This window comes from Doryrhamphus excisus, linkage group LG17 (genome assembly GCF_037039965.1).
Source record: "Doryrhamphus excisus strain RoL-2023G ecotype Guam linkage group LG17, RoL_Dexc_Guam_v1.1, whole genome shotgun sequence".
Lineage (NCBI taxonomy): Eukaryota > Metazoa > Chordata > Actinopteri > Syngnathiformes > Syngnathidae > Doryrhamphus > Doryrhamphus excisus.
The window spans coordinates 17696154-17718576 of record NC_136373.1 but is presented as its reverse complement, the minus strand read 5'-3'; the positions used below and the strand labels follow the sequence as shown (position 1 = coordinate 17718576).

Sequence of the window (22423 nt, the reverse complement as noted above, 5' to 3'; positions counted from 1 at the left end):
ATGAATATAAATATACTTTGGAATCGATCCGATGACTTTCTACATGAATCATTTGTACTGGACGTGTAAACTTACTATGCAAATAATTTGAAGTCAGGTACAGCATTGGACATAACCTTGTAAATCCGGGTTTTAACTCTATTAGAGCCCTCTAGACATAAAATAACACCCCTATAGTCACATTACGCTCACATGACCTAAATAAAACATGGGCTCATGTACATTTTTGTAAATGTGTTCCCTCGGGAAGCTGACAGGAAGTGAGGTCGAGGGTTCAGAGTGGAGGTTTTCCCGTTGTGAGACAATTCAAACCTATGCTTGTGTGTCCAGTGCAAAGCGGCGAGGGATGACGGTACGTTTATATTCCTGTGTTGTGTTTAAGATGATTTTGATGACATCATGGCAGCTTGGGCACCCACGACACGGACATGGGTGCCACATTGCATGAGATCCCAGAGATCGAGCGAGCTGAATGTATGACGTGATCGTGGAAAACCAAACAAGTGGTCCTTATGTTCTGGTTTGGAACGTATACGTCGGTTGGTTTTACAGAGGATAGCCACTTTTGACAGTTTTCAGTCATTTCTGAGGTCTGTGACGGCGTGTTTGCCGTGTCTCCTTTCATTCCAACATGTGGGCAGATTCCCATCTCGGCCTCGGAAAGAGGATGTATAGAGTTAAAAAAAAAAAGAGGAGAAACTCAGGGAGGCAAGAGTGGCACCTTCACACCCGTACGCTAGGGTGCTATTACACTCCTTCATCACCCCCCTATCCTCCAATCCAGATCCTGGTGTTTGCTTTCCAGTGTGTGAAATGCAAGCAAACCGCAAGGGATGAAAGTGGTGGAAAGTTGAGGGCAGAGAAGTCGGGAAAGACCCGTGGGTGGAGAGGAACAGCCCCGGCAAAATCAGTTTTTCAGACCAGAAAATATATAACAACACTTTTCTTTTATTCCACTAAGTTTTTCACATCGTAAAACAATTTCTCATATATTTACCTCTGTACAACATGTACATATGAACAAGTAAAAAAACAACAACAAAAAAAAATACTGTACAGTGTATGGATTTCAAAAAAAGCCCCTTCAAGTAGGCGAGGTCGGACAAGTTGGGGGTCTGCAGACGTGTACCAAAAAAACAAATAAAAAAATTAACGGGTGAGCATGAAGCTGTCAGACGTGTGCAGAGATACAAGAAGGGCTGAGTGCTACATAAACAATAACAATGAAAAAAAAAAGTCCTCCATATTGAATGCTACCATTAAAGTAGCTGAGTATTTTTCCCGTGTCAACGCCATTCATCCTCGCTGTACACACGGAGGAGGAATTGTACCTATGGAGTGGTATGAGAACAGTAAATGTCCAAATGTGAGTGCATTGAAAATCCTTATTTTTGTCAGATATATATATAAAAAAAAAAAAAAAAAAAATTGAGGTCCTCTTCTTTGGAGCGCTCCGCACCCCACATTCACTCCACAACACAATCACACACACACACACACACACACACACACACACTCACAGTTGGTGGTTGTATAAAAAGTCTGTCTCTGTGACTCCAGCGACCAGCACTGTTGTCCTTTTTTAAAAGTTCGTTAGCAACGTCTTTGTCATCCCAATCAGTGAAGCATCACCGCTAACAAAACCGGAAGCAGCGTGATGAAGAATAACGATAAGGACATCGTCCGCGTTCCGGTATTTCCGATACTCCTCTGAACATTGGGTTCCATGGCCGTGGGGTCGTCTAGGAGGAGAAAAAGATAAGTCCTTGTGATTTCATGATTTCATGATTTCATGATTTCATGCGTTGGAAATGTTAAACAAGTCCAGCTGTTTGCGGCCCTCACCTGCTGGGAGACGATTGGAGAGGTTGTGGACCCCCCCCGCAGACACAAACTTGGCTTTGGATGCGTCCGTGCCTTTCTCCACCGCGGTCCTGGGTTTGTCCACGTTGGATTTAGCCGAGCCTTTCTGGCCGGCGACGTCCACTCTGAGACGCAGACAGTCCTGGCCGTGGTGATGCATGGGCTTGGCTGGGAGGAGGAACACGGGAGGAACATATTATTATTAATTATTATTAATTATTTTTATTATTACTGTTTCCAACAATGCAATCATGATGAAAGACATCTCAAGTCAAATGCTGAGGTCACGTGATTTCATCACAGTTTCCGAGAAAAATTAAAAAAAAGACCTCAGCTGGGATTGAGCAACTGGTTTCTTCCAAGCAAAGAAGAATATATTTTACGTTTTACAGCGGTTCATTTCTTTTTACACTTGACACCACAGATGGATTAAAAAAATAAGATGGATAATGAATAATGTATCTCTATGAAAGCTTTTATTTACAACGTGATTAGCATGTTTAGCCCTATTACACTCTTTTTTTTCTTGCAAATTTACAACTTTTTTTCTCGTAATATTACAATTTTTTTCTTGCAAATGTACTTTATTGTCTTTATTGTCTTAATTTTTTTTTTTATATATTTATTTTTTTTATTGTCATAATTTTACAATTTTTTTTCACAAATGTAAAACTTTTTGCTTGGAATTTTATGTCTTTATTCTTGTAATATTACCATATTTCTCTCGGAATTTACAGCTTTATTGTCATAATATTAAAAACATTTTTTGCTTGTAATTTTATGTCTTTATTCTTGTAATATTACCAGATTTTTCTCGGAATTTACAACTTTATTGTCATAATATTATACATTTTTTCTCGTAAATGTACAACTTTTTGCTTGAAATTTTATGTCTTTATTCTTGTAATATTACCAGATTTTTCTCGGAATTTACAACTTTATTGTCATAATATTACAATTTTTTTCTTGCAAATGTACTTTATTGTCTTTATTGTCTTAATTTTTATTTATTTATTTTTTTTTTTATTGTCAGAATTTTACAAAAATTTTTTCACAAATGTAAAACTTTTTGCTTGGAATTTTATGTCTTTATTCTTGTAATATTACCATATTTCTCTCGGAATTTACAGCTTTATTGTCATAATATTAAAAAATTTTTTTGCTTGTAATTTTATGTCTTTATTCTTGTAATATTAGCAGATTTTTCTCGGAATTTACAACTTTATTGTCATAATATTACAAATTTTTTCTTGCAAATGTACAACTTTTTGCGTGAAATTTTATGTCTTTATTCTTGCAATATTACCAGATTTTTCTCGGAATTTACAACTTCATTGTCATAATATTATACATTTTTTCTCGCAAATGTACAACTTTTTGCTTGTAATTTTATGTCTTTATTCTTGTAATATTAGCAGATTTTTCTTGGAATTTACAACTTTATTGTCATAATATTACAATTTTTTTCTTGCAAATGTACAACTTTTTGCTTGGAATTTTACGTCTTTATTCTTGTAATATTACCAGATTTTTCTCGGAATTTACAACTTTATTGTCATAATATTGAAAAAAAAAATTCTTGCAAATGTACAACTTTTTGCTTGAAATTTTATGTCTTTATGCTTGTATTATTACCAGATTTTTCTCGGAATTTACAACTTTATTGTCATAATATTAACATTTTTTTTCCTTGTAAATGTCCAACTTTATTCTCGTAGATTTCCGAGTTTTTTCCTCATAATTTTACGACTTTATTCTCTAAATATTTGTTGTCATAAATGCCTGTTTTTTAATTCAATGACTTTATTCTCTATTTTTTGTCGTGGTTAGCTTACTTTTTACACTCGCCAATAAAGGATAAAGAATGTTAAAGACTGAAAAATACGTTTTTACATTTGAATATTCACAGTGGTTAACTTCTTTTAACACTTTAAACACAATAATTTGTTTTCCCACTTGCACAATAAAGAATTAAATTGCATTAAATTGCTAAATTGCATGAAAGACTAGTTTTAATATTACCTTGTGTTTTCATTCTAACAAGGGTTAACTTCCTTTTGAATGTTCAAACTCAACGTTGAGCAGAATAGATGGTGCAGGTTTGACCCTGGAACTGACCATGTGCTGGGATACTTACAGATGTAATAATAGCTCTCCCCCTGCCTGAACTCCTTGCCCAGGGTGAAGGGGGTGAAGCGCTGGAACTTCTCGGAGAACTTCTCAGGAGCGTGAGGAGCGAAAGGCCGCGAGCATTCCCAGCGGAGCTGGTCGAAGGAGTGCGGCTTGCACACCTCGTAGTCCTCTCTCTCCACCATGTAGAGCACGTAGCGCTCGGCGCTGTGGGGCGGGACCTCGCCGTGGGCGTAGTGGGGGCAGACGATGTCCAGGTAGTCGTTGATGCTGACTTCCACCGTGTAGTCGTCCCACAGGAAGCTGCGGGAGCAAAGACGGGAAAGATGAGTTGACGGTCAAATACCCATCGAATGAAGCAACGCGACTATCCGGGCTTTAATTGGACGTGTTGCAACACGACGCTAATTAGCGCCACCCGTCAGGCCGGACTTGTTGACGCCCACAGAGTCTTGGCGCCATTCCGCTCACACACACCACTTCCTGGTTCGCATCCACCTTCTCCACCTCACCTCACCACTCCGCTGTTTTTTTTTTTTTTACAGTTTCACTACGCTTCCATCAAAGACGTAGACCAAGGGGGCGGAGTCAGGCAGACTGACGCCCTCATGCTCTCTTTTCATCTTTTACGGCTCCTTTTCAAAGCCTCCGTGTCGCCACTTGGCTCACTTCCTGTTGTCCTCACTTGGGTCCCATATGATGTGGCATGGCTTGGACACCCTAAACCCGTGTGGGAAATTGACCTGCGTTTTTGCGTCACGTGTTGCACATGCTAAAGAAAGTGCAATCTTTGTGTTTTGCAGAGTGAAAGTGACAACAGTGTGCTGTTTGTGTCAGCATCAAAGCGCAGGACGTCGTGCCCCTGACCCCCCCTCCACGCTCCACCGCCCCTCAATACCTCCTCCTGTTGTTGTGGCTCCTGCAAGGACCCCCCCCCCCGGCCAAAGCACAGACACAGTGGCTCCAATCATGGGCCTTTAACCCCTCCTTCCTGCCTCCGTATGTGGCGGCTAGCACGACCCCAGCAGTCAAAACACGGCTTTGTTAGCGCAGCCCTGGCGCTAAACTTGTTAGGTGGGGGCTAATTAGCTGATCAGCCCCCCCCCCCCCGTAAATCACATCACGTCTCTATGACGATTAGACGTTTGAATTAACTGTGGTTAACTTCTCTGTACACTTGGCAACCTTCCTCACACTTCAGGACAGTTTTTATGTAGAAAGTGATTAGCATGTTTAGCACTACTTTTTCCTTCAAATTTACAACTTTTTTTCTCATAATATTACTATTTTTTTTACATATTTTTTCTTGCAATTTTTTGTCATTTTATGTGTTTATTCTTGTAATATTACCAGATTTTTCATGGAATTTACAACTTTATAGTGATAATATTAACATTTTTTTTCTTGTAAATGTCCAACTTTACTCTGGTAGATTTCCGAGTTTTCCGAGTTCTCATAAATGCCGGACTTTTTATTTTTTTTTACGACTTTATTCTCTATTTTTACTCTTTTTCTTGCTAATGTACGACTTTGTTGTCGTAGTGTTACATAGTTTTTCTTGCATTTTTTCTCGTCATTTTATGTTTCTATTCTTGTAATATTACCAGATTTTTCTCGGAATAGTCATAATATTAACATTTTTTCCAAATTTACTCTGGTAGATTTCCGATTTTTCCGAGTTCTCATAAATGCCGGACTTTTTTTATGACTTTATTCTCTATTTTTACTATTTACATTTTTTTTTTTTTACTATTTTTTTTGTAACCTAATAGGCTCCAAAATTCACATTTAAGCGTCAGAGAACATAATACCCTAAAATAGATTTTCTTATAGAACTTTTCTTTATTTTGGTCAAGCTGCTGCACCACCCTACACAGTGGAGTTCTAACAAAATCAGATCAAATGGTTACTGTGAAGAAAAAAAAAAAGTCTTGTGCGCCGCCATCGACCAGGCTAATTAAAAGCTGTTAGGGGATGGGGGGGGGGGGGCACTGTTCCCTGGAAGAGAAATGAATCGGGTGTAATTATACCCTTCCCCTCCCCACAGACACGACGCCTGAAGGCTGCAGCGCCCCCTCCAACCTCTGTACCTTACCCCCCCCCCGTGGAGCCTTCACTTTAGCCTGATTGGAGCGGATGTGTGGAACTTATGAGCTCATTGGGTCCATTGGCGTTTCTTTCTCGGAATCGAACCTGACCGCTTTCCATTGGGTGTTGCGTTCGGGTGGTTTTGTTGTTGTGTAGATTCCATCTTTACATCTGGCCCATCAAAGCTCATGCGTCTCTGGCGGCCGCTGACTGACATTTCTCGCCGGGGTGAGAGTCGCGGTCACGTGATACCGAAGCGGCGTCCTCTGTGAGGCCAGGTGTGTGTGTGTGTGTGTGTGTGTGTGTGTGTGTGTGTGTGGTCACGGTTTCTCATGGTTTGTAGTGAACAGTACAACGGTACACTACTAATCCATACACACGTTTGCTACTAGCATGGAAAATGCTATTTTTCAGCAATTCCCTTTCAAGATGACATTTATGCTAATGCTAATGCTAAAGTAACCATACCAAAAAAACTGCGCCCCCTTTGGCTGCTATACTACGGAATAATTACACATGGCACATCAGGTATGGGAACTGGTTTCTTGGTTTCTACACTTCCTCATCATGCACTCGTGCACGTTGGAGTAACGAGCAAATACAGTCCACCGATGGAAATGAACCTAGCATGGCCAAAACGCCAAAAACAACACGACTTTTGATGGAAGTCATCAAGTCATGACGCAAAAGTGACTGGAATTTTGGCGGTTGGATCCTCGCTCGCTGGGCAGGACTTGGTTGATTTTCGCCTTGAGCATTATTTTAGCTGTTTGAAGATGAACTATATCAGCAAGTTGAAGTATTTGTGATTTTAGAAATAAGGAGTTAGTATGTTCTCTGTAGGCGGCATTATGAATTATCCTTACTGACCTTTTTTTTAGTATTTGACCTTATTAGCCCATATTTCCACACAAGATATGGTAGAACCAGTACCAGTACAGTAGTATTTAGTCAACTGTACGGCATTGTAGTAGATCGGAAGACTAGAATCGTCATTTCTGCACAAGGTGGGGGGGGGTAAATTGAGTGGCCTGGTTGAAACCAGGAACTATTGAGGACGACTGCTGCCGTCGGCTCCACAGCACATCTGTTTATTAAGACCGACTGTGTAAATTCTTACTAATGAGCACCACCGTCAGGCATTGTTTGGGTGTCTTGGTGGGAATACTACAACAAATATGGAGGACGTGACCCCGCTGGGTGCGGCAGCCCCCTTCCCCAAAGCCATAGCTCGCCCTTTCCCCTCCTTCAACTTTCACCCCGACCGTCCTGCAGCGCCTCCATTTGTCTCCGGAGTGCTGGCTGGTTGGGGTGGAACAACTGACGCGCTCTTTTTCGCTGGGGAACGTCTCGGGGTCAAGAGGTGAGAGTTCAGGCTTGCTATGCTTCACAACCACGGCTGCCACTACCCCCCCCCCCCCCCCCCCCGAGTCAGCGCCGCACATATCTGTTTCAGTCAGCAGCACCGAAACACTAAACAGATGAACCTACGATGACACCCTCCCGCCAACATTTGCTCCCCAGGTGATCGGGGCCGAGTGTGGACGCGCCGGAATGTTACGACGAGGAGGTTTGCGGTTTGGACAGTTTAGTGCAGAAGACGCGTCAAATTTCCAGTCTTGCGTTCCTTTACTCGGAGGCGCACATTTAATACCCCATTAATGCGCTGCGGCGTGTCGGATTCACGCCTCCTTCAGCAGCGGCCAAGGAGCTGTCAGTGGTTCTAATGGCTCCAACTCTATTAACTCCGACCTTATTGGCTTCCTACGGATGTAGTCGGAACACACGGAATGGCGGATCAGTCTTCTGGCAACTGTGAAGTTCGTTTGGGAGTAATTGATTTATTTGATTTATTCCTTTTGGTGTTCCTACTTTTGTTTGGAGAGGGACAGCATCAGACCTTGATGCAACACTGGAGGAGAAACAGGAGCTCAGAACACTCCCGTCCTTTTGCAAATAATATCTAAAAATAACAGGCCCTTAAAATCAGGTTACACTTTTGACCCTTTGGTCCCTCTCGTACGGTTTTATGATTTTCTAAATATTTTTATGGCCTTTCAACATTTCTCAGGGGATCGAATTTCATCTCTAAAACTAGATAGGACAGCCTCGACCTGTCCAGTTTGTGCTCAAAGACTAGATAGGACCGTCTTAAGCCGTCCAGTTCGTGCTCAAAGACTAGATAGGACAGCCAGATCTGTCCAGTTCATGCTCAAAGACTAGATAGGACAGCCTAGAGCTGTCCAGTTCATGCTCAAAGACTAGATAGGACAGTCATAAGCTGTCCAGTTCATGCTCAAAGACTAGATAGGACAGTCTTAAGCTGTCCACTTCATCCTCAAAGACGAGATAGGACAGTCTTAAGCTGTCCAGTTCATGCTCAAAGACTAGATAGGACAGCCTGGAGCTGTCCATTTCATGCTCAAATACTAGGTAGGACAGTTTTAAGCTTTCCAGTTCATGCTCAAACACTAGATAGGACAGCCTGGAGCTGTCCATTTCATGCTCAAATACTAGGTAGGACAGTTTTAAGCTGTCCAGTTCATGCTCAAAGACTAGATAGGACAGCCTAGATCTGTCCAGTTCACGCTCAAATACTAGATAGGACAGTCTTAAGCTGTCCAGTTCATGCTCAAAGACTAGATAGGACAGTCTTAAGCTGTCCATTTCATCCTCAAAGACTAGATAAGACAGCCTAAATCTGTCCAGTTCATGCTCAAACACTAAGTAGGACAATCTTAAGCTGTTCAGTTCATGCTCAAAGACTAGATAGGACAGTCTTAAGCTGTCCAGTTCATGCGCCAAGACTAGATAGGACAGCTTAAATCTGTTCAGTTCATGCTCCAAGACTAGATAGGACAGTCTTAAGCTGACCAATATACCGTATAATGCGTACAATACAAGGAGGCTGTCCTATCTAGTATAATGCAACTCCTCCAAGGTGTATGGGGCCATTGATAACAAATAGTTAATTTCATCTCCACACTGTTCCGCCCCCCCCAGAGTATTTCCAATTGTATCCACAATTTGCGCTTGAGAGTGCGCCTACGTGCGTGCATGGCAACGTTAACAGTGAATCTCTCGGCCACTTTCATAATGAGAGGCTTTAAAATTGTCGCCACTGCCATTTTTACATTCATTCAACTCCCACAACGTCTCCACTCCCTTCCATCCATCACCGTCCACTCTCTCCTCCCTCCCTCCTCCCTCCCTCCCTCCGTCTGTCTGCCTGCTTTATTCCTCACAAAGTCAACCTCAGCCCCCCCCACCCCGCTCTCAACTCCGGCTTGTCCCGTCTCTTAATGCTGACTTAATAAACCAGGCTGATGTCTCAACACACGGTTCACCCTTCTTTCAACCCTCTGCTCCTCCTGCTCCTCATGCTCCTCCTGCTCCTCCCCTAAATATTATCAGCCACACCCTTTCTATTCATCCTCCCCTTCTGCCAGTGACGAATAGCGAAAGGCCAACCGGTATCATGGCGGATGAATATTTGCTGGACTTTTGTATTAAAGATCATCAACTTGGGACTGAATGAAGGCAGAACAAAACCAAAAGTGTTGCTAAAAGTGTCCTTTAGGGGGCGATGATGGGCTTCGGGGGGGGGGGGGGGGCTGCTATCATTGCACAAGTATGTCTGAAATGCAATGAATGAGCAGCATACACATACGCACATACGCATGCTTGCCCACTCATACTACAATGTCAGGCCTCCACAACACTACCAGAGCCGAGGGGGGGTCATGGCGGGGGGGTTATGAGAGGTGCCCTGTCCACCTCCAGTGGAAAACTACCAGGGCCAAAACAGAGGAGGGTTTGTGAGAAAAGGTGGAGAGGAGAGAAAGTGGGTAGAAGGGGGGATGGAGGAAGTCTGGAACACAGATAAGGAAGCGAGAGGAAGAGCACCAGGGAGGGGGGCGGGGGGCAATCAGGGACCTGAAGCCCATCGACAGACAAGTGTGTTATAGGTGAGGAGTGACGACACACCGAGCGGAGATGCATTGTTATTGATTTTTTTTTAATGTGTACTCTCAGAAGCAAGAGTGACATACGAGTCCATTTCCATCCTTAGCAGCACGCTAATGTACCCCATCGGGCTAATTATTGGACTCTGAGCTAACCGACTGTAGCTTTTATCCCAGGCCAAAAAGGTCATGGATGATGGACATGAAAAATAAAGCCATTCTTCAATGGGGGGGGGGGTATAAAATACGATGGTTGTATCGGTGTAAGCACGCTCGCACATGCTGCTTTAATTATGTTCCATTATGCACCGAGATCCTGATCTAAAACCTAAAAGCAGGGAGAATCATGTGTTTATTTTATCTTATTTGTTGTTATTTTTACAACAAAACTAGGTAAAAGTAATAATAAATAAATTGTGTTAACATTTTGGAGTAAATTAGATTTACATATTTATTATGATTTGGTTAGAGTCCGCTTTGGTTTGAGTCGGACCTTCTGGAAAGGATTAACGTCACTAACCAAGGCACCGCTTCTATTGTGAGGCTGCACCATATATAGTAGATTATTATTGCATAACCGTGATCTATACGCTCATAGATGCTGGAGGACATAACGCAACGGAGCATGTTACATCAGCGGACGGCATAGCAGGATAAAAATAATACTCAGCCAAGCCGGAGAGATGATCGTTTTGCGTATGGGTCATATGGTCAGATTACAAACCGCCTGTAATCTATGTTAGTGTGTGTTCTCATTCTGGTGGGATTATAGGCCTGGCGAGCAGACGGGGCATTTGTTATTGGGGGGGGGTGATGGTTGTTTTCTGACTTGAGCATGCCGAGACAGGCCCTGACGGAGTCCTGGATTGCGCAAATAAGACGGGAAAACGGTAAAAGATGTAGGTTGTGTGAGTGTGGTGGGGGTGGGGGGGTAGGGTGGGGGGTGAGGGGGCATACAATATGCTCATAAACACACAGCTGACGGTGTGGAGCGCAGTAACACAGAGCTGGAATGCCGGCATGGTGCTAATATTAACCTCCCGCTTACCTACCGACCCACCACCGCATGTGTGTGTGTGTGCGTGTGTGTAAGCGTAAGTGTGTGTGTGTGTGTGTGTGTGTGTAAGTGTGAGTCATACATTTATCATGTGTACGTGAGAACCGAAGTGATGGCCGCTCCCCGCTTTACTCTGACGTGCACAATCACATCAGCGCAGGAGAAAGGTTCCTGTTATAGCGTAGCTTGGGAACCAGTGGCGTCATTAGGACTATTTTAGCGGGGCTTCTGCCCCCTAAAATGTTCTTAAGTACCCCTAAATAATTTGATATTTTTTAAAGATTTTTAAAAATTTTTATCGATTTTTTTAACCAAAAAAATCTTTTTTTTTTTTTTTACAAAAAAAACTTTTTTTTCCCCCAAAAAATCTTTTTTTTCCCAAAAAATTCAGATTTTTTTTTACTCTGACAAATTTCATATAATAGGTCAAAAGCAAGCTAATAAGGAAGCCAATAAGCAGGCTAATACTATCCTACTAGTACTAGTAGTAGTAATAATCATTCATTCATTTTCTACCGCTTTTCCTCACGAGGGTCGCGGAGGTTGCTGGAGCCTATCCCAGCTGTCTTCGGGCGAGAACGGCGGGGTACACCCTGGAGTTGTCCCCAGCCAATCACATGGCACATATAGACAAACAACCATTCACACTCACATTCATACCTATGGACAATTTGGAGTGGCTAATTAACCTAGCCCCTACCCCTTTTTGGAATGTGGGAGGAAACCGGAGTACCCGGAGAAAACCCACGCATGCACGGGGAGAACATGCAAACTCCACACAGGGATGGCCGAGGGCGGGAGTGTACCCTAGTCTCCTAGCTGTGAGGTCTGTGTGCTAACCACTCGACCGCCGTGCCGCCTAGTAATAATCAGAAGAAGAATGATGATAGTAATAATAATAGGCTAATGAATAATATGGTTGCAGAGTTTGTGTAGATTTTGTGTACTTGTGTACATTTGAGTATTTCTGCTAAATCTGTCCAAAAGTGGGAAAGCTATATCCCGGTTCTTGTTCCTTATTTGTGTTTTGGATTTTTTTGAACATCCACTACATTCATTCATATCCTTTGCATCTCCAGGGGGCTAAGCCGCCCCAGTTGGGAACCACAACAAATGTTCTATGAAGTCATAAGACATCTTTCACTCCGACTTCATGCAGCACTCGCTCAAGCAGAGGCACGTCGTGTGAAAACAAGACTAGACTAGACTGTGAAAAACATGCCTGGCCACCTGTCACCAAGCACACACACACACACTAAATCATTACGGACACTTCTGGAGATCCATGGAAGACACACTCGCTTCCTCACGCACGCCGCGTCCGTCCGCCATGAATGGGCAGACCGCTGCCATCTGCTCACTGTCCTCATCCTCAAAACAAATGGCTGCCAATCGGACCGGGAATCAATTAGTAGCATCCATTATCCACGGTCACGGTGCCGCTGATGATTTACTCAATTCCTCCAACAGGTGACCCGTTCATGATTCAGCGGTCCAGACGCTGCTGGGTTCTGATCAGGAGGATTAGAACCATAAAAAAGTGTGCTCTATTTTTAGACGGGATTATTATGTGTTATGATTTGGTGGTAAAACTTGCTGTGATTACGCAACTCCAGTTTGATCAACACAAATTACTTCACTTTTTCTCCCAAACTCTGCCTCACCTGAGATGTAGTGACTCAGGTGGGTCAGGTCTATTGACTCACCCCTGACAGGACCACCAGCCCCCCCCCCCAATCAATTATTGTCTCTCTTTGTTATGTTAAAGGTCAATGACAGCCACTAATGTAATCAAGAGGGCCTTAATGGCTTTGGCCTTGTGTTTTTTGGTTTTTTTTTTTAGTCTCCATTAATCGAACAAGGGCAGGGGAGAAGACAGAGCGTTTTACAGTACCCTGGTACTTAAAGCAAATAAAAACAATCTTTCTTGTGGACCGCTTGCAGTGAAAGCTCAATAAATCAGTCAAGCTGCATCGATCCCGCGGATAGAGTTACCGGTGCATTTCTCTTCCACACAGCAGAAGAGTGCAATCAGCATTCCCAAGAAGATGCAACACTTCGCAGGTGCAAAACTAAGTCTATTTATTGCTATTACAGCACGTCTGTGGAGGCGCATTACGGTTAAATATAGATCTCAACCGGGGTCTGCTTCCATTTAAAAGTCCCATGCATAAATAGTTGTTTTAGATGTGTATATATGCTGCTAAAGGACACAAACAAACACATAGTGGACGCGCACTTACTTGGGATTGGAGCTGTTCCAAAACACGCTGTGTCTCTCCGCGGACGCGAACCAGATGCTCAGCACCAAACACAGCACGCACGCCAAATCCATTGCTGGTAGTCTCGCAAAGTACTTTTAAATCACACTAAAAGTCCTGCTACTCTAGAACTCGACTGGCTTCGAACGGGTCTAAGTCTTTCTCCGATTGTAGCCGAAACTCCACTGACTCGCCTGAGCTCCACTTCGCTGTGTTTTGTTCAAGCTTGACTCCGCCTCTTCTGGGAGGCTGACCAATGACGAGGAAGCTGACTGGAACGTCCCGCCCAGAGGAAGCAGCAAGTGTAGACACGCCCTCCAGCTGCTCACACATCGAGAAAAAAACACAAAACACAAAAACAACCATGAGTTGTAGAATGAAAGCCGGGTTAAAAGAGTCAACAAGACGTAAGGTTTAAAAATAGTTAAGGGCATGGCTACACTTTATCGTCTTTAAAGCCCCAATGAAAAGTCAATATAAAGGAACAACAGGAAGCTAAAGCTAACACTCACCTCAACTTCTTTGGATTGTACCATTGAAGCAGGTGATTTTATTCAGGGTGGTAGGTGTTTTTTTGTTGAATTTTATTTCTACAATGTAAATAAAAAACAAACAGGGGGTCGGCAGGACTTTCTACGAGGACTATGTTGTAAAAAAGGGTTTTGGAATTGTAAATATAGCCAAGTCATGACTGTAAATACAGCAAGTACTGTAAATACTCTGTGAATCATCTGCCAGGCTTCAAAGTCAAGAGTGTAAGTGTGGTAGTTTTACACCGCATCAAATATTGCTAAGTTTCTGGTTCCCCTAAAAAAAAAAAAAAAAAATTGGAGAGATTTTTGTTCCGTGTTGCTTTGGATTCAACCACCGATGGCCTGAAACCAAGACCTGAATGTAAATCTGTTAATTTCCACAAATGATTACTGATGGGATTTTTGCTCGGTCATGTGATGTCGCCACATTCGATGGCGTGTACGTTTCTACCATTGTGTCACTGTACAAACTACTCTGTAATCTATAAACAAGACTCAGGCAGTGTGGGAAGTGTTTCTCCCTCCAGACTGCAGCCGTGGAGGCACGCTGGTGGACTGATTCCATTTTGTCAGGTAGTAAAGAATTATTACGCTCTTATCAGCCGGTCCCATCTTGTGGTCTCCGCTCGGCCGCGTCCCCAGACGACTGACTGTGGCAAACGTGGTCACAGATGGAGTGGATAAAGTCCAGACCGCGGCGTGTGGAGTGGGATTGTGGGCCCCAGCAGGAGAAGCCTTCCCTCGGGCAGGGCAGGGATGGCGCCCCGGCCTGGGTCAGCTGGCTGAGAGTTGTAAAGCTGCAGGGGGAAACAGGAGGGGGCATTGTCTGTGCGTGTATTTACATGGAGCGCTGCGTCGGTGTGCATGCTGTATGTGAGAAGGCTGGTCTGACTGTCCTCAGGCTGGGCTGGGCAAGCACGCACACGCTCCGACGCTCGACTATTCTCACACAGGACACGCACACACACTGAGGGAGACGTAGCCGAGGGACATATTTCATTCTAGAGATGGGAAAATGACACAATATGAGAGCAGTGGGAGTTTATCAATATGTTTATCGTTGTGCCGTCATCTCCTTTGCACCACGCTGGGAGGTGTTTACAACACTCCAACATACCGTGGATTTTCAAGAACACAACTGGAACTAGATGGATGCAATTTCTGTAGAAATTCCATGTGAATGTTGGAAATGCTGTAGCTAACATGCTATAAAACCGGATTGAAAAACCGGATTAAAATTAGCATGCTAACAGTTAGCATGTTATGACACTGCATGATAGTGCTAGGTCGGTGTAGTACCTGAAAAAATGGATAAAATACAGACATGCTAATGTTAGCATAGTAGCAATGCTAACTTGAAACCTGGTAGCATGCTAAGCTCTAATATGAACCCAATGTCGATGTAATTGTTACTTACAGGTTGCTCTTCTGACTCGTCAACACAGCAAAGCAACGTCGGAAAGGCGTCGGACTTCAGTTCAGATTTGTATTGGTCCATGTTCATAAAACAGTCCTGGTTGAAGTGCCGATGAGCATATTTTTTTCTTGCTGGCTGGGAATCAGGAACTCCAACCACTTCTGCCTGATGCTTGCATCTTTAGGAAAGAACAAAATTAGCTGTAGCTAGTGAGCAGAGTGGGGGTAGGGCAGGCCTACCGCGTGTACCCGGGTATGCCCATATAAGGAAATCTAGGTTGCGTTGACATCAGTGGAACCAGGCGTTAAAATACTCAGCGTAAAAAAAAAATAAAATAAAAATTTTAAAAAATACTCAGCGTCCAGAGCCATCCAAAACTGCTTTCAGGGCTCATTTTTTTTCTAAAAATACCAAAAAGGGGAAAGAAAAGGAAAGTCTGGTCATTCTACAGATATTCTACAAGTACCCCCCATACTTGCCCATAGAAAATGGTGAAAAACCAGAATTACCTTTATTTTCCCTAATTTTCAAATTCAAATGGTTACAGGTACGCTCAAAAGTGACAAATGTACTCACCATAGCTGGGATGGCGCCCGAAGGACATACGGTGTCGAATGTACGCAGGAAGATTTACTGCGTGCGCCTGGGAGGTAAGCCTCTTCATATTCACACTAAAACGCAGCTGACTTTTCACTTCTATGGTCGTCGTCATCCGACATACCACTCAGTCATTGCCAATCAAAGGTGGGTATTATTAATAATAATTTTAATACAAGTCTCGTGATGAAAATGAGGCGAATCATCTCAGCTAACCGCAAACCAACAAGGCACTGCATATTGATTTCCTCCACAATGTTCTGCATGATATGCAAATGGAGTTCCAACAGCTCCACAACCCAGCCAGTGACTCACAGGGTTCAGACTACTAGCAACAAGATCACCCAGTCCGATACACACACACACACACAACTACAGTGACTGGAAAACCTCCTCCTGATAAATACACATTTCCAACCCACCAATATGCCTCGTCTCCGCTCAGGCCGCCAAGTATCTTACAGTGGGGACTCCCTTCATGCACGCATCAAGATGAGCAATTTGTCTGCGGGTTCAATGCCAAAAGGTTGCTGAGTAACTTCAATGCTAAAAAAAACATGCAACAAAAAGTCTTTAAGATGACAAAAAGTCTGCCAGAGGGAAGAAGACTTTCCGGACAACTGACTTGTTTACTGACTCGGGGATTTGTCGCCAGGCGGCGGAGTCTGTGGCAGGTGTTGTCGAACATGCTATGGGAATTCCGTAATTACATAACACGCAGTTACATAAAATGAAAACAGAGTGTGTGCGCCGTTTTTCCATGTAGCTTCCTGCCTGTGGGTAATTCACGCTACGAGCAGGAATAAGTGTTTTTTTTTATCACAAGGGTAAGTCCCAGCATGGTAATGGTAATGGTAATGGTTTTATTACAATTGAATGCATCCCATAATCAGTTCCCAGTTCCACATGTCCAAAAGGAGTAGGAAGAAGCAAAGCTTATTAAATCCTACCCCTCCATCTGGTACTTTTACAATCAGTAACTGTTACATTTGTTCACTTCCTGCTTTCCATAATACAGTTTAAGGTTGTTTTTTTTTTAATAAGTGTTTCAAATGTAGTTCTTCCCTGAGATCATATTTCTCCTCTCTTGTAGAGAAGTACTGGATGACATTTTTAGCTAATTGGTTATTTTTAGCCTTATGCATTATTTTAGCTGTTTGAAGATGAACTATATCAGCAAGTTGAAGTATTTGTGATTTTAGAAATAAGGAGTTAGTATGTTCTCTGTAGGCGGCATTATGAATTATCCTAACTGACCTTTTTTGCAGTACATTTAGCGAGTGAAGATTTTGTAGTTATTACCCCATATTTCCACACAATAAGTAAGATATGGTAGAACCATCACTCGGCCGTTCTCAAACGTTAGTCATATCGCTGTCATCCTCCAGTAGACTACAAGTCAAATTCCGAGTTAAATGGAATTATGATTTTGCCGTCGAGCCATCTAGGCTGTGACGTCAGACCGCGGACAGTCAACCAAACACCGCCATAAATGGACAACAAGTCACGAAAGGGACGTATTCCCAATAGTAGCAGTCACCGATAATGTGTTGTGATGAGTATGTTTGTCAACAAGAATGATAAAAAATTGTCCACAAGAATGTTGATTGACTGGCATTGATTGGCACTGACAGGTCTATGCTAGCCCTGGTATGAAACATCATACGTTATGACTGCTTACTGGTATTGTATTTTGCAGTGTGCTATTATTGGTAGAATACATTTAGATCATGTTTGGCTAGCAATTCATATTGAGAACCAGTTTATGGTAACCACGCTCAAATATATTCAAGATATTCAATAGAGAATATTCGTAGAAAAAAATGTGGATTGACTAACTGACACTTTGACGTGCTTTTCTGCAGTCGAACACTTTCTGACTTTTAGATTTTTTTTACTTCCATGTACGTCAGTCAGGGAAAGATAATTGGCTGTCCTGTGAGCACTTTAACCCTTTTGTCTACAACGTCAATATTTCTCATTTTTCTCCACACGACCCGTCAAACCTGCACCTCCGGGTTGTGCTGAGCGATGAAGCTGATAGCTGCTGACCCGCACGCCGAATACCTGGTTGTCGATCATGCATGAAGTCTGACGGTGAGTCACATGATTGTGTTGTGTCAGTTCGGCAAAGGCCCCTTTCTCAGCACAGAAGCGTGGCTTCCTGGAACTGGACTTGACCTTATTTGGGACCAGTTGTCCAGATGTAAGATGTACTTACATTCCGTTCCAGCATGATTTTACAGACGATTCGATGTTATCATCACAATCAGTATCAATATCAGATGGTTGATGATTGAACCGAGTCAACAAAAGAACTGATTTCAGTGTGTGTTGCATCTACTTTGTCAGGAACTGTAGTTTATTTTCATAAAATACTCCATAAATCTTAACTCCTCTTGGCTGAGATTCTTGGACTCCGAAGCCTCCTGGTCAACCACGACTACTCTAGTGCTCTTATTTTCTGTCATGCCCCCCCTCAATGGACAACCTATCTCAGCTGACTTGGGACAAGAGGCAGGGTACACCATGGACTGGTTGCCATTTTTATTCTTGTAATGTAAAATCCCATAAAATGATTTTTTCCATCTTGAAGTTCTGTATTCTCCTGTTAAACCATGCCAAAGTTTGGTTTGGGATGGCTCAAAACACTCGATTTCAGAAGGCGTGGTAAAACCGCCCCTTTGTGATGTCACAGAGGGATGGACTTCCTTATATGGTTCATAGTTGGGAAGCACTTTGTGTGTGTGACCAATGCCCGGAGGCGGGCCGTATGTGGGCCGTTTGTGGAATATATTAGAACAGACTGTTTTGGCAGGAAGCACAAATCGAAAGAAATCCAGCTGGAATAGGTGCAGATTCTGGAAAATCTAGAAAGCTTTCTGTGCGGGTTATTGTGTGTAGCTGCTCTATAGGACACCACAACTCAATACAAAGGGTCAAAAAATGAGCATAGTAGGTTCCCTTTAAGTGTATAGAGTGTATGAGCACTTTTTCTTATTTTTTATGGTAATGGTTTTATTTCATTTGAACATGCATCAGATTACAATTGAATGCATCCCATAATCAGTTCCCAGTTCCACATGTCCAAAAGGAGTAGGAAGAAGCAAAGCTTATTAAATCCTACCCCTCCATCTGGTACTTTTACAATCGGTAACTGTTACATGTGTTCACTTCCTGCTTTCCATAATACAGTTTAAGTTTTTTCACAATATAATAGTATCACAATCGTGATATATGTAGCACAACATGACTCTTTATCCTTGTATTTAGCAAACATCAACATTTTTTAGAACTAAACAAGGGTGACTCTCATTATTGTTCTTATGTTGTCTTGATGATACTCCTGGTCTAAAAAGTCCTCACAGGTAAGATGACATTGCCACTTGTTGCTTGGGCAGACAAAATGTATTAAGACTGAGATTTTGTCCAAAACACCAAGAAAAACACCTCACGGGGACGCCGCCCTACCAAGACTTGTTGGCGTGTAAGAGGAAGGAGGTAGCACAGCGATGAGTTATAAAAAGAAAAAAAACCAAGTATGACGCAGGAGGGCATGGCGTCAAAAGAAAGTGAGGTGCCGTGAAAGGTTAAAAACACCAACAGTGGCCGAAGGGTGTCGGTGCTAAAAATACTCGTGGAAACGCTGACTGTCAGCTACGCTGAAGCTTTGGAGACAAAGCAAGCCGAGTAGAGAAACATGTTTTGTAGTCTTTTGGGCGCACGCAAGCTAGTGCTTGCAAGGTTGAGTAAAGGTCACGTGGGAGTGTTCTCCGCTTTTAGAGGAGATGACATGCTAACCTGTTGATGACGTGTCTGCCATTTTGGTGCCTTCCAGCTGCTCATGTCCCCAATAACAACACCTGAGTGGTCAGAGGTGAAAGGTCGTACAGTCGATGAACATGACGACACAAGGGACGCTTCTACTGGCGATCACAGATCGCATGTACGGCGACCTTTTGTCCAGCTAAGCTCCACCATTACGGCGGCTCGGCTTGTAAACACACGCCATTGTTTCATGCGCGCATGGGACAGCTTGTCACCCCGCCGCCCTCTGCCCCCTGCGGGTCCGAGCCCCTCTGGCCTCATAGCGGCACACTCTGACAATCTGCTGCCTTTCTTGCACCACAAAGGCGCAATCCCCCCCCCCCCCCCCAATTCATCTGCATACAGGTGGTCCTCCATTCACGCGCAGGGCGGCACACTTCTGCAATAATAACAGTGTCCCCATTTAGCCTTAGAGGGCGGGGTGGCGGGGGCGGGGGGCAAGATGTTTCTAAATGTTGGAGAATGTTGCGTGCATGTGCCGCCGGGTGGATGAAACAGCCGAGACCCCCCCCACTCCCCCCCTTTCCACACGGGCCAACACTGTCTTACTATTCCAACCAAGGAATCATTAACTTGGATCGTCAACAGACACACTCGGCTCGTTTGCCCCTTCCTGTCCTTTATGTCTCCTGGGGACTCACACACACACACACACACCACACACACACACACACTTCAAGCAGCGCACAAAAGCACAAACACAGTCCCGGTGAAATATTTAACCGCGCCGCTCAGCCCCATCATTTGTTGGACTGTATTTCCTCGTCTGCCCTCCCGCCTCTTCTCTCGGCTCATCTGTTGTCTCTGCTGTCGTTCCTTCCTTCGCTATTCATCTGTTCGCTCGGCGGCGGACCGAACATACCGAGTACATCTCTCACTGGTCACTTTTCTCTTTCTTCTTTGCTACGCCATTGTTTCTTTTCCCTATATTCATTATCTTCGTGCTAATGATACCAGATGGACTGACATGAACTGGACGGGGGCGGAGTGTGCGTGGGTTGTTCATGCGTGTGGATATGGCTGCTGTATGTGTGCATATGTTGCCGGGGACATACCGTCTGTCGGCGAAGCCCCAACGCTGGCATGAACTGCTGTGGATTTGTCAGTCACGTGTTTCGCATTTTATAACAACGTGTGTCAAAATGGCTCCGATAATTAAACGATAATCTCTAATCGATACATTACCTTACATGACATTACCTTAACGCTGCGTGAAGTCAGACATGGCATGTCCCATTTGATAGCGTGGAAAGAGTGCTACTCCCATTCCGTGTGGAAGTGGTAGTGCTTTGGCGTCTTAAAACTTTAGAGTTGTTTGCAGTTTTGACGTTAGGCTGCATGGTTAGACATAAAGGCGAAACGGTAAATTACAGAAATTATAAATATGACCCAAAATCTATTATATCATCATTCATCCATGCTATTGTAGTCTCAGGTGTAATCTATCAATTAGCAGGGCGTTTTTTGGTTGACGAATGTCATAAATACTGGCGGCTATACCGAGATCCTTGCGGTGTTCTTACATTCCCGCTAGCCCCCTCAACATTAGCGGTGTTTTGACAACCCGCCCCATCCCCTCTTGTAACCCTGAACATGCCTAAAAAAAACCCGAACATTTGACGTCGGACTCGCTTATTAATTGCTAATCGCAATTTTGTGCTTAAAGGTCGATATTTACAAGATATATATTTGAGGCTAGCTGGTCAGCTTGCTAGCTTGTTAGCTTCCTAGCTTGGTAACTACTGTCCGTCAATGAATACTCGGCGTGTAATGTTAAAATCCATATTTAGAAAGTCATAAACCGATCTAAGTATATCGCAGAAATTCATTGATTGCGGTCGGACAGTTAACTGCTGTAAACGAGGGCCGACTGTAATTGTAAAACGATAAATATGTGTTTCGTGTTAGCATTACTGACTTTCGGAGTCGGGTATGACGCTAAACATGACGTGTCTAAACATGATAAGGGACAAAAATGTTGCCTCCCAGTTTGGCATGGAAGTATTTGCCCGACCTGTGAGGATCCCTGACCTCCACCTTGCCAGGGATCCTTTGGAATGAGGTGGAACGCAAACTGGAGTCCAAACGTGGTCCTCCAGACCGCCTTCACGGCTAAACCCAATCCCATCAGCGCAAGGTGTGCGTATGCTAGCGTTCCATGTCGTATTGCAAAAATGATTTCTTCAGGGTAACAACCCACAAACATGGAAGCTATGCTAACAGTTTCTATGGATAGACCCAAAGGATCAACACATGGAACGGGCGAGACGTTAAAACCTGGCTGCTATAAAGGCGTTAATAGTGCACGCGGCCACACACACACACACACACACAAACACTTGTAGGGTTACAGGTGCAGGGGGCAAAGTGCATGAATGCGTGTCATGGATACTTTAGCATTCTGGAAATGCATACACACATTGCTTGACCCTTTCTAAGTTTAGTCCAGACCATCCTCACTTGCAGATTGGATCCCAGAGTTCCCAACTAACTTCCCGGCCGTGAAATAATGTCTTTATGTAATCCTTTTCTCTTGTGTGCCATCAGTCTTATTGTCCATCTTTGTTCTCGCTGCCTCCTGTTCCCTCCATCGTTGGCATGGGCACCGCCGCTTGCATAATTGTGCAGTGGCTTCATTCTCAATTTCAGTCTGGCACTTTCCATCTCGGGGGCAGCGCTTGTTC

The 22423-nt window shown here is 43.6% G+C and overlaps 1 protein-coding gene across 1 annotated transcript; it reads right to left on the bottom strand.

Moving 5' to 3' along the window:
- Positions 1-1134: 1134 nt before the first annotated feature.
- On the bottom strand, positions 1135-13544 carry efna1b (ephrin-A1b). The gene is made up of 4 exons (XM_078797747.1): positions 13347-13544; positions 4001-4296; positions 1846-2031; positions 1135-1742 (listed from the first exon to the last, which is right to left on the bottom strand). Exons 1-4 carry the CDS (start codon positions 13436-13438, stop codon positions 1618-1620), a joined length of 699 nt encoding a protein of 232 aa, XP_078653873.1. The 5' UTR covers positions 13439-13544; the 3' UTR covers positions 1135-1617.
- Positions 13545-22423: the final 8879 nt, after the last annotated feature.

Excerpts from the sequence above, each read along its gene's own strand:
- efna1b (XM_078797747.1), bottom strand. The coding sequence starts at position 13,438 with ATGGATTTGGCGTGCGTGCTGTGTTTGGTGCTGAGCATCTGGTTCGCG. Across the intron at positions 4,297-13,346 it reads TGGAACAGCTCCAATCCCAA|CTTCCTGTGGGACGACTACA; the intron begins GTAAGTGCGCGT and ends TTGCTCCCGCAG. Across the intron at positions 2,032-4,000 it reads GGAGAGCTATTATTACATCT|CCAAGCCCATGCATCACCAC; the intron begins GTAAGTATCCCA and ends TCCTCCTCCCAG.